Source organism: Mustelus asterias, chromosome 28 (genome assembly GCF_964213995.1).
Source record: "Mustelus asterias chromosome 28, sMusAst1.hap1.1, whole genome shotgun sequence".
Taxonomy (NCBI): Eukaryota; Metazoa; Chordata; class Chondrichthyes; order Carcharhiniformes; family Triakidae; genus Mustelus; species Mustelus asterias.
In genome coordinates, this window is record NC_135828.1 from 22,600,909 (window position 1) to 22,613,230 (window position 12,322).

At 45.2% G+C, this 12,322-nt stretch overlaps 1 protein-coding gene across 1 annotated transcript in view; it reads right to left on the minus strand.

The window, feature by feature from the left end:
- The window catches only part of LOC144480310 (L-threonine ammonia-lyase), a 61,377-nt gene that overhangs the window by 23,834 nt on the left and 25,221 nt on the right, over nucleotides 1–12,322 (minus strand). The window contains exons 7-8 of the mRNA XM_078199664.1: nucleotides 9,095–9,170; nucleotides 1,834–1,959 (exon numbers count right to left, since the gene is read on the minus strand). Coding sequence (XP_078055790.1) covers nucleotides 1,834–1,959; nucleotides 9,095–9,170 — 202 coding nt within the window. The remainder of the gene's footprint in view (nucleotides 1–1,833; nucleotides 1,960–9,094; nucleotides 9,171–12,322) is intronic.

Below are 12,322 nucleotides of genomic sequence, written 5' to 3' on the forward strand. Positions count from 1 at the left end.
AGCTGGATTAATACCAATAGTGGCAGCAGGGTGAGGCCATTCAGTGCCACTTAATTGCCACTTAATTGGCAGCAGGGCGATAATGTCGACCATGGGCCTTTCCACCCAAAACTTAAATCTGGTGGAGGCGGGAAGGTGGCAAGTTTCTGGTTCACCATCGTCCTGCCGAATCAAATACCCTAGCCATTGCTAAACCTGCCACGGAGAGAGCAGAAGGTGTCCCTGCTGGTGGGTTTGTGCCTCCTCCCACCCCTTCTTCACCCAGCCCTATTAGCACATAATCTACATCATTCCTTTCTCCCTCGTGTGTTTCCTAGCCTCTCTTCAAATGCATCCATGCTCTTCACTCTTTTGTGGCAGCGAGTTCTGCGTTCTGACTGCTCTCTTGAGTAGGAGATGCCAATCGAGAAACATAGAACCTAGAAGCAGGAGGAGGCCATTCGGCCCTTCAAGCCTGCTCCACCATTCATTTTGATCATGGCTGATCATCAAATTCAATATCCTGATTCCCCATTCTTCCCATATCCCTGGATCCCTTTAGCCCCAAGAGCTATCTAATTTCTTCTTGAATTCAGACAACGTTTTGGTCTCAACTACTTTCTATAGTAGCCTCTGGGTGAAGAGATTTCTCCTCACCTCAGTTCTAAAAGGTTTACCCCGTATCCTCAAACTATGATCCCTAGTTCTGGACTCCCCCACCATCAGGAACATTCTTTCTAAATCCACCCTGCCTAACCCAATTAAAATTTTGAAAGTTTCTGTAAGATCCCCTCTCACTCTTCTAAATTCCAATTAATATAATCCTAACCGACTTAGTCTCTCCTCATATGACCTGCCATCCCAGGTAAACCTTCGCTGTACTCCCTCTACAGCAAGGACATCTTTCCTCAGATAAGGACACCAAAACTGCACACAGTACTTGAGGTGTGGCCTCACCAACGCCCTATACAATTGCAGCAAAACATCCCTATCCCTGCACTCAAATCCTCACACTATGAAGGCCAACATACCATTTGCCTTCTTTACTGCCTGCTGTACCTGCACGCTAACTTTCAGCGAAAAATACATTGATGCGTTAAGTTAAAAATAATCTCTTTAAAAACCGACAGGCGGCAAACCAGATGAAATTGGAATAGGAGCGATGATTCCCCAGTCCATTTGTCTCAATAATGAGTTAACTTTAATGGCAAAATCATCAAGGGAGCAGGGAGCAGGATGCCTCTCTTTGCAAAGAAACTTGCGCTCAGCAGCGCCACAGGGAATACTTGAAGAAACTTGAAAAGGCAAAAATAAATGCCGGGGAAAGGCCATGAAGCTGAGACAACATGAAGGGCTCTTTCAAAGAGTGGTGGAAATTCAATGGGGCTGAAAGTCTTCCTTCCGTGCTGTGATAAATTTTAAAGTTTATTTATTAGTGTCACCAGTAGCTTACATTAACACTACAATGAAGTTACTGTGAAAATCCCCTAGTCGCCACACTCCAGCACCTGCTTGGGTACACTGAGGGAGAATTTAGCATGGCCAATACATCTAACCTGCACATGTTTTGACTGCGGGAGGAAACCGGAGCATCCGGAGGAAACCCATACAGACAAGGGGAGAACGTGCAGACTCCGCACAGACAGTGACCCAAGCTAGGAATCGAACACTGATCCCTGGTGCTGTGAGGCACCAGTGCTACCATGCGTTGGAGCAAGATTATACAGGAGATTTGGATTGAGTTTTCCGGCAGGGATCCTGAAATTTTACCTGTTTTCTGAAAAACATTCCAAGAACGATGTGTAATACACAGCGCCAGCTGAACTGGTGCCATAATTCTGAGGAAACTCTTACCGTTTGCCTTTGAGTTCTGGTAGTTTCCCGGCAATCACAGCAGCAAGGCCTATAGCTCCCTCAGCATCCACTGTAGCCCTCTCGTACTCCATGAGGCGAAGGATGGCGAGTAGGATGTCCTCCTCCCTGAGTTGCAGAGACACCTTGTTATAGACAAGAGCTTCTCACAAGATGAGGAGAAGAAAAACTCCCAGCATTCTTTTATTTAATCTTCCTCTCATTTACTTCCATCTTCTCCCAGAGGCTCCGATTCCTTTCCCAGGTCCCATAGGTGCAGCAGCTCCCTGGCATGTTGGGAAAGTGGCCACTCATTCTTTATTGGCTGACACATGAGGCATTAAACCGAGACCCCTCCCACCCTCACCCCTCTGCCCCATCTACCCTTTCAGGTGGGCGTAAAAGATCCCGTGGCACTATTTCCAAGAAAAGCAGCAGAATTCTCCCTGAGCCCTGGTAAGTATCTATCCCTCATCCAACATCAACAAAAAAGATTACCTAGTCATTTATTTCACCACTGTTGTGGGAGCTTGCTGTGCACAAATTGGCTGCTGTGTTTCCTACATTACAACAGTGGCTATGGAAGTACTTCATCGGTTGTAAAGCACTTTGGGGACGCTCTAAATTCATGAAAGGCGCTATAGAATTGCAAAATTAATTTAAAAAAAGATCTATGAGCCTCCAGACCGAGTGTCCACAGGCATTTACTCATGGAGGACATCACCACCAAGACTAATCCTGCCCTCGAGGAATGTCCACTTGCCCTCTTCTAACAATGGAATGGCTAAATAGTTATCAGGAGCCCTAACTCTGGCTATCTGTTTTTCCCTCTATCTCTCTCTCTATAACTCTATGTTTCTCGAATTATAGAATCCTACAGTGCAGAAGGAGGCCATTCGGCCCATTGTGTCTGCACCAACCATAATCTCACCCAGACCCTAGCCCCGTAACCCCCTGTATTTACCCTAGCTAGTCCCCCTGACACTAAGGGGCAATTTACCATGGCCAATCCACCTAACCTGCACATCTTTGAAGTGTGGGAGGAAACCCACGCAGACACGGGCAGAACATGCAAACTCCTCACAGACAGTGACCCAAGCCGGGAATTGAACTTGGGTCCCTGGCGCTGTGAGGCAGCAGTGCTAACCACTGTGCTACCGTGCCACCCATGTTCTCTGATGCCCCGGAACATTAAGGCATTATACTGCAGACCTGGCTGAGATCAGCAAAATTGTTGGACAGACCAGGCCTGGTATCCATTGAATTTTAGAAGATTGAGAGGCGATCTTATTGAAAGATATAAAATCCTGAGGGGATTTGACAGGGTGGATGCTGAAAGAATGTTTGCCCCTTAACTAGGGGAGACAATTTAAAAATAAGGGGTCCCCCATTTAAGGTGGAGATGAGGAGAAATACTTTGCCTCTCTGGGCCGTGAGTCTTCAGTACTCTTGTCTCCAGAGAATGGTGGAGGGTCGGGTCACTGAATATTTTTAAGACAGAGGTAGACAGATTTTTGACAAACAGGGGAGTCACAGATTATTGGGGGTAGACAGAATGTGGAATTGAGGCCACAATCAGATCAGCCATCATCTTATCAAATGGTGGAGCAGGCCTGAGGGGCGGAATGGCCTCCTCCAGCTCCTAATTCACATGTTTTTATGTAACATGGATTAAACATGAGTCTTTCCTGGAATGTATTGCTCTGTATCACGTGTCCAGGAGTATATTTGAGATACACTGTATAGTTTCAATTTGCCATCATTACTCTTTCATTCTATCCCTTATTCTTTCACACCATTCTGTCTGAGTCTGTTTGGTTTCATCTGCAGATTTTTTGCTTCCACATTTTCAAAATAAGAAAATATATTGAATTATCGAGAGATGGGAACATCAATGAAAGGGTATAATTGGCTGTTAGATGTGTGTATGGGTCCACAAATTAAGGAATTTTAAAATTCATTCATGGGATGTGGGCATTGCTGACACGGCCAGCATTTATTACCTATCTCTAATTGTCCTTGGCGAAGGGGGGTCGACCATTCTGAATATGACCGTATGTTAGAACCATAGAACCATAAAAAATTACAGCTCAGAAACAGGCCTTTTGGCCCCTCTTGTCTGTGCCGAACCATTTTATGCCTAGTCCCACTGACCTGCACTTGGACCATATCCCTCCACACCCCTCTCATCCATGAACCCGTCCAAGTTTTTCTTAAATGTTAAAAGTGACCCCGCATTTACCACTTTATCCGGCAGCTCATTCCACACTCCCACCACTCTCTGCGTGAAGAAGCCCCCCCTAATATTCCCTTTAAACTTTTCTCCTTTCACCCTTAACCCATGCCCTCTGGTTTTTTTCTCCCCTAGCCTCAGCAGAAAAAGCCTGCTTGCATTCACTCTATCTATACCCATCAAAATCTTATACACCTCTATCAAATCTCCCCTCAATCTTCTACGCTCCAGGGAATAAAGTCCCAACCTATTCAATCTCTCTCTGTAACTCAGCTTCTCAAGTCCCGGCAACATCCTTGTGAACCTTCTCTGCACTCTTTCAATCTTATTTACATCCTTCCTGTAACTAGGTGACCAAAACTGTACACAATACTCCAAATTCAGCCTCACCAATGCCTTATATAACCTTACCATAACACTCCAACTTTTATACTCGATACTCCGATTTATAAAGGCCAATGTACCAAAGGCATTCTTTACGACCCTATCCACCTGTGACGTCACTTTTAGGGAATTCTGTACCTGTATTCCCAGATCCCTCTGTTCAACTGCACTCTTCAGAGTCCTACCATTTACCCTGTACGTTCTTCTTTGGTTTGTCCTTCCAAAGTGCAATATCTCACACTTGTCCGCGTTAAACTCCATTTGCCATTTTTCAGCCCATTTTTCTAGTTGGTCCAAATCCCTCTGCAAGCTTTGAAAACCTTCCTCACTGTTCACTACACCTCCAATCTTTGTATCATCAGCAAACTTGCTGATCCAATTGACCACATTATCATCCAGATCATTGATATAGATGACAAACAACAATGGACCCAACACCGATCCCTGCAGCACACCACTAGTCACAGGCCTCCACTCAGAGAAGCAATCCTCCACAACCACTCTCTGGCTTCTTCCATTGAGCCAGTGTCTTATCCAATTTACTACCTCCCCATGTATACCTAGCGACTGAACCTTCCAAACTAACCTCCCATGAGGGACCTTGTCAAAGGCCTTGCTGAAATCCAGGTAGACAACATCCACCGCCTTCCCTTCATCCACTTTCCTGGTAACCTCCTCGAAAAACTCTAATAGATTGGTCAAACATGACCTACCACGCACAAAGCCATGTTGACTCTCCCTAATAAGTCCCTGTCTATCCAAATATTTGTAGATCCTATCCCTTATCACACCTTCCAATAACTTGCCCACCACCGACATCAAACTTACTGGCCAATAATTTCCCGGATTTCTTTTGGAACCTTTTTTAAACAACGGAACAACATGAGCCACCCTCCAATCATCCGGCACCTCCCCTGTGAATACTGACATTTTAAATATGTCTGCCAGGGCCCCTGCAAGTTCAACACTAGCTTCCCTCAAGGTCCGTGGGAATACCCTGTCCGGTCCTGGGGATTTATCCACTCTGATTTGCCTCAAGACAGCGAGCACCTCCTCCCCTTTAATCTGTAAAGGTTCCATGGCCTCCCTACCAGTTTGCTCTATTTCCGTAGACTCCATGCCCGTTTCCTCAGTAAATACGGATGCAAAAAAACCATTTAGTATCTCCCCCATCTCTTTTGGTTCCATACACAGTCTACCACTCTGGTCTTCAAGAGGACCAATTTTATCCCTCACTATCCTTTTGCTCCTAACATACCTATAGAAGCTCTTTGGATTTTCCTTCACTCTGTCTGCCAAAGCAACCTCATGTCTTCTTTTAGCCCTCCTGATTTCCCTCTTAAGTAGCTTCTTGCACTTTTTATACTCCTCGAGCATCTGATGTGTTCCTTGCTGCCTGTACATTTCATACAACTTTCTCTTCCTCTTAATCAGTGTTACAATCTCCCTCGAGAACCAAGGTTCCTTATTCCTATTTACTTTGCCTTTAATCCTGACAGGAACATACAAACTCTGCACTCTCAAAATTTCTCCTTTGAAGGCCTCCCACTTTCCATTTACATCCTTACCAGAGAACAGCCTGTGCCAATCCACACTTCCCAGATCCCTTCTCATTTCATCAAATTTGGCCTTTTTCCAGTTCAGAACTTCAACCCGAGGACCAGATCTATCCTTATCCACGATCAGGTTGAAATTAATGGCATTATGATCACTGGATCCAAAGTGTTCCCTCACACTCACATCCATCACCTGCCCTAACTCATTTCCCAATAGGAGATCCAATATCGCATCCTCTCTAGTTGGCACCTCTATATACTGATGTAGAAAATTCTCCTGAACACATTTTACAAACTCTACCCCGTCTAAACCTTTAACAGTATGCGAGTCCCAATATATATGTGGAAAATTAAAATCCCCTACTATCACAACTTTGTGTTTCTTGCAGTTGTCAGCTATCTCTCCGCTGATTTGCTCCTCCAATTCTCGCTGACTATTGGGTGGTCTATAATACAAGCCCATTAATGTGGTCATACCTTTCCTGTTTCTCAGCTCCACCCATAGGGCCTCTGTAGACAAGCTCCCTAATCTATCCTGCCTGAGTACCTCTGTAACATTTTCCCTGACCAACAATGCCACCCCCCCCACCTTTTATCCCTCTGCCTCTATCCCGCCTGAAACATTGGAACCCTGGAACATTGAGCTGCCAGTCCTGCCCCTCCTGTAGCCAAGTTTCACTAATGGCTATAATGTCATATTTCCACGTGTCTATCCATGCCTTCAGCTCATCTGCCTTCCCCACAATACTCCTGGCATTGAAATAGACACACCTCAAAAGATTATTTCCACCACACTCTACCCTTCCATTTGTGATTTTGCTTGAACTAATCTGTCTTTTTACCCCTGCTCCACTATCTGCTCTGTTGTGCTGGTCTGTTCCAGAGGGCAGTTTAGAACTGACCAGATTGTCATGGGTCTGGAGTCACAGACAGACCTGACTGGGTAAGGACGGCAGATCAGTCCCCCAAAGGACATTGGTGAACCAGACAGGTTTTTATGACAGTCCGATAGTTACATGTGCTGGAATCTTCCAGGCCCACCACAGGGGTCATCCGTTGACTTCGGTGGGACTGGAAGATCCTGCAACAAGAGAGTCCGGAATATTCCAGCCACGATCATCATTACCTATACACAAGAACATAAGAAAAAGGAACAGGAGTAGGCCATAAAATCTCACGAGTCTGCTCCTGCATTCAATGAGATCATGGCTGCTCAGATCTTGATTTGATTCGATTCGATTCATTATTGTCACATATATTGGGATAGAGTGAAAAGTATTGTTTCTTGTTCTATACAAAGCATACTGTTCACAGAATACATCGGAAAGAAGGAAAGGAGAGGGTGCAGAATATGGGGTTACAGTCATAGCTAAGGTGCAGAGAAAGATCAACTTAATATGAGGTAGGTCCATTCAAAAGTCTGATGGCAGCAGGGAAGAAGCTGTTCTTGAAGCTCTCAGAACACTGAGAGGCCGAGATAGAATGGATGTGGAGAGGACGTCTCCACTAGTGGGAGAGACTAGAATTCGAGGGCACAACCTCAGAGTGAAGGGACGCTCCTTTAAAACTGAGATGAGGAGGAATTTTTTCAGCTAGAGAGTGGTGAATCTATGGAACTCATCGCCACAGACAGGCCTGTGGAGGGCAGGTCATTGAGTGTCTATAAGACAGAGATAGATAGGTTCTTGATCAATAAGGGGATCAAGGGTTATGGGGAGAAGGCAGGAGAATGGGGATGAGAAGCATATCAGCCATGATTGGATAGTGGAGCAGACTCGATGAGCCGAATGGCCTAATTCTGCTTCTATATCTTATGGTCTTGAGTCGGTTGGTACATGTCCTCAGACCTTTGTATCTTATTCCCGACAGAAGAAGGTGGAAGAGAGAACGTCCGGGTTGTGTGTGGTCCTTGATTATGCTGGCTGCTTTTCCGAGGCAGCGGGAAGTGTAGACAGAGTCAATGAATGGGAGGCTGGTTTGGGTGATAGACTGGGCAACATTCACAATCCTTTACAGTTGGCCTCAATCCACTTACCTGCCTGTTCTCCAAAACCCTTGACTCCCCCAAAACCCTTGACTCCCCGACAGTTTGAGAATCTGTCTATCTCAGCCTTGAATGTATTCAATGACTCAGTTTCCATGGCTCTCCAAAGCAGAGAGTTCCAAAGATCCATAACTTACTGAGAGAAGAAATTCCTCCTCATGTTAAAGGGGTGGTGCCTTATTCCAAAACTTTCCTCCCTATTCTAAATTCCCCTTGAATGGGAAACATTCTTTCAACATCTACTCTGTCAAGGTCCCTCAGAATTCAATATGCTTCAATTTCCCAACTTTTTAATCCCTGAATGATTCAATTAACTAAATTTACATTTCTCAGCTCCCAGGATGGGATTTGAATTTGTGCTTCCACATCATTAGTCTAGACTTCTGGATTACTAGTCTAGCAGAATAACCACTATGCTACCATCTCCCACAGGATTTTATTGGCTGTGGCAGAGAAGGATATGTTGAATGCAGCAAGTGAGGGATGTAACTGGTCAGCTGGTGGAACCATATTGACAATTGAACCCGGGTCCCTGGCACAGTGGTGAGCACCAAACAATTCCCGGCTTGGGTCACTGCCTGTGTGGAGTTTGCACATTCTCCCCGTGTCTGCGTGGGTTTCCTCCGGGTGCTCCAGTTTCCTCCCACAGTACAAAGATGTGCGGGTTCGGTGGATTGGCCATGCTAAATTGCCCCTTTGTGTCAAGGGGACTAGCTAGGGTAAATGCCTGGGGTTATGGGGATAGAGCCTGGGGTGGGATTGTGGTCGGTGCAGACTCGATGAACCGAATGGCCTCCTTCTGCACTGTAGGATTCTATGAATTCTAATGAAAAAATATATTCAATTAGTAATGCTATAAGAGGTACATATTAATTGTGCCAATAAGGTGAGCATAATGATTATGCCAATTAGTGGATATTATTGGTATGGCACTATGGGGGTACATTGAGTATTGCAATGTGATGGTATTTTGGATATGGCTAGATATCTTCTCCTAAATGCATGAAACATTATAAAGACTATTTGTGTGAAATAAATGATACTTACTTAACAGTAACAACCTTATCGATTAGTTTCTTAGTCATCTGAAAGGTATTCCTGCCAAAAGAAGAGTTGGCCAATTCTGTGAAATAAAGAGACAGCTTTGAACTTTTCACGTACAAGTCCCAGGTTTAGCAGCAACAAAATGTTGTCTGCCACAGCAACAAGAATTTGCATTTGTGTAGCACCATCTCTAACAAGAGAGAATCCAACCATTGCCCCATGACAATCAATGGCATTAGCATTGCTGAATCCCCCATTATCAACATCCTGGGGGTTATTGCACTAGCCATATAAGCACTGTGGCTACAAGAGCAGGTCAGGGACTGGGAATTCCGCAGTGAGTAACCCACCTCCTGACTTCCCAAAGCCTGTCCCATAATCTACAAGACACAAGAAGTGTGATGGAATACCCTCCCCTTGCCTGGATAAGCGCAGTTTCAACAACACCACCCAGTAGCCCACTTGATTGGCACCCCATCCACAAACATTCACTTCCTCCACTGAACAGTAGGAGTGTGTACCATCTACAAGGTGCACTGCAGAAACTCAGCAAGGCTCCTTAGACAGCACCTTTCAAACCCATGACCACTATCACCTTGAAGGACAAGGACAGCTGATACATAGGAACACACCACCTGGAGGTTCCCCTCCAAACCACTCACCATCCTGACTTGGGAATATATCAGCTGGGTCAAAATCTTGGAACTCCCTCCCTAACAACACGGTGGGTGTACCTACACCACAGGGACTGCAGCGATTCGAGAAGGCAGATCACCACCACCTTCTCAAGGACAATTAGGAATGGGCAATAAATGCTGTCTGAGCCAGCGACGTCCACATCCCTTGAGTGAATAAAGAATTCCTTTAACATTGTAAACTGCCTCGAGGTGCTTCAAACACAATTTAGCATGGGCTGAGGTTTGCCAACTGTGATTAAATGTATTCCTGGAGGTTTTTTCACATGACTTGCCCCCATGCTCCAGCCATTAATCAGCCAACACATCCATCCTTGTGATGCTCTGCCTTCCGACGCCAATCAGAAAACAAAAAGGCTCATTAACCAATTGGATGATGCTTGACTATCAGCCAAACAGCCCTTTATCTCCTATTTTCATTATCTTTTATATCTGGTAAAGAGAAATGTTCAAAGAAAATGACAAGAAAAATCTTTTTTAATGTCCCGATGTTTTTTCTCAAGGTCGCACACCCAGCAGTGTTCTGGGCAGCACGGTGGCACAGTGGTTAGCACTGCTGCCTCACAGCGCCAAGGACCCGGGTTCAATCCCTGGCTTGGGTTACTGTCTGTGTGGAGTTTGCATGCTCTCCCCGTGTCTGCGTGGGTTCCCTCCGGGTGCTCCGGTTTCCTCCCACAGTGTGAAAGACATGCTGGTTAGGTGCATTGGCCGTGCTAAATTCTCCCTCAGTGTACCCGAACAGGCGCCAGAGTGTGGCGACTAGGGGATTTTCACAGTAACTTCATTGCAGTGTTACTGTAAGCCTACTTGTGACTAATAAACTTTAACTTGGAGACTGATCTTCAATTCCTGGAGGGATAACAACACTAACCAAGAAAGAAGATATTAGGGCACTAAGCTAAAAACCTGATCAAAGAAATAGGTTTTAAAGGAGCTTCTTAAAGGAGGAGAGAGGGCAGCAAAGAGATTTAGGGAGGGAATTCCAGAGCTTGGGCCCTCGGCAGCTGAAGGCACCGTGCATATTGTGTTGCGATAAATCGGGGATGCACAAGAGACCAGAATTGGAGGAACAGTTTTTGGAAGGCTGTAGGGAGTTATGGAGAGTGGGAAGGGCAGGACCACATAAGTTTACGTTTATTTATTTGTGTCACAAGTAGGCTTACATTAACACTGCAATGAAGTTACTGTGAAAATTCCCTAGTCACCACACTCCGGCGCCTGTTCAGGCACAATGAGGGAGAATTTAGCATAGCCAATGCACCTAACCTGCACATCTTTGGAATGTGGGAGGACATCTATGACCAGCGATGTGCCTCAGGAATCGGTACTGGGTCCACTGCTATTTGTCATTTATATCAATGATTCGGATGAGAATATAGAAGGCATAGTTAGTAAGTTTGCAGATGACACCAAGATTGGTGGCATAGTGGATAGTGAAGAAGGTTATCTCGGATTGCAACAGGATCTTGATCAATTGGGCCAGTGGGCTGACGAATGGCAGATTAAGTTTAATTTAGATAAATGCAAGGTGATGCATTTTGGTAGATTGAACCAGGGCAGGACTTACTCAGTTAATGGTAGGGCACTGGGGAGAGTTACAGAACAAAGAGATCTAGAGGTACAAGTTTATAGCTCCTTGAAAGTGGAGTCACAGGTGGACAGAGTGGTGAAGAAGGCGTTCAGCATGCTTGTTTCATTGGTCAGAACACTGAATATAGATGTTGGGACGTCTTGTTGAAGTTGTACAAGACATTGGTAAGGCCACACTTGGAATACTGTGGACAGTTCTGGTCACCTAGAAAGGATATTATTAAACTAGAAAGAGTGCAGAAGAGATTTACTAGGACGCTACCGGGACTTGATGGTTTGAGTTAGAAGGAGAGGCTGGATAGACTGAGACTTTTTTCTCTGGAGCGTAGAAGGCTGAGGGGTGATTTTATAGAGGTCTATAAAATAATGGGGGGCAAAGATCAGCTAGATAGTCAATATCTTTTCCCAAAGGTAGGGGAGTCTAAAACTAGAGAGCATAGATTTAAGCTGGGAGGGGAGAGATACAAAAGTGTGCAGAGGGGTTATTTTTTCACACAGAGGGTGGTGAGTGTCTGGAACAAGCTGCCAGAGGTAGTAGTAGAGGCGGGTACAATTTTGTCTTTTAAAAAGCGTTTAGACAGTTACATGGGTAAGATGGGTATAGAGGGATATGGGCCAAATGCAGGCAACTGGGACTAGCTTATGGGTTTTAAAAAAAAGGGCGGCATGGACAAGTTGGGCCAAAGGGCCTGTTTCCATGCTGTAAACCTCTATGACTCTAAATCGGAGCACCTGGAGGAAACCCATGCAGACACGGGGAAAATGTGCAAACTCCACACAGACAGTGACCCAAGCCAGGAATCGAACCCGAGGCAGCAGCGCTAACCACTGTGCCACCATGCCACCCTGATTCGAAAACAAGAATGAGAATTTTAAAACTGAACTGGTAGAAGAGCCAACTGTTTATTTTTCAAGCTGACTATAAACATTAGTCACACTCCCTCAC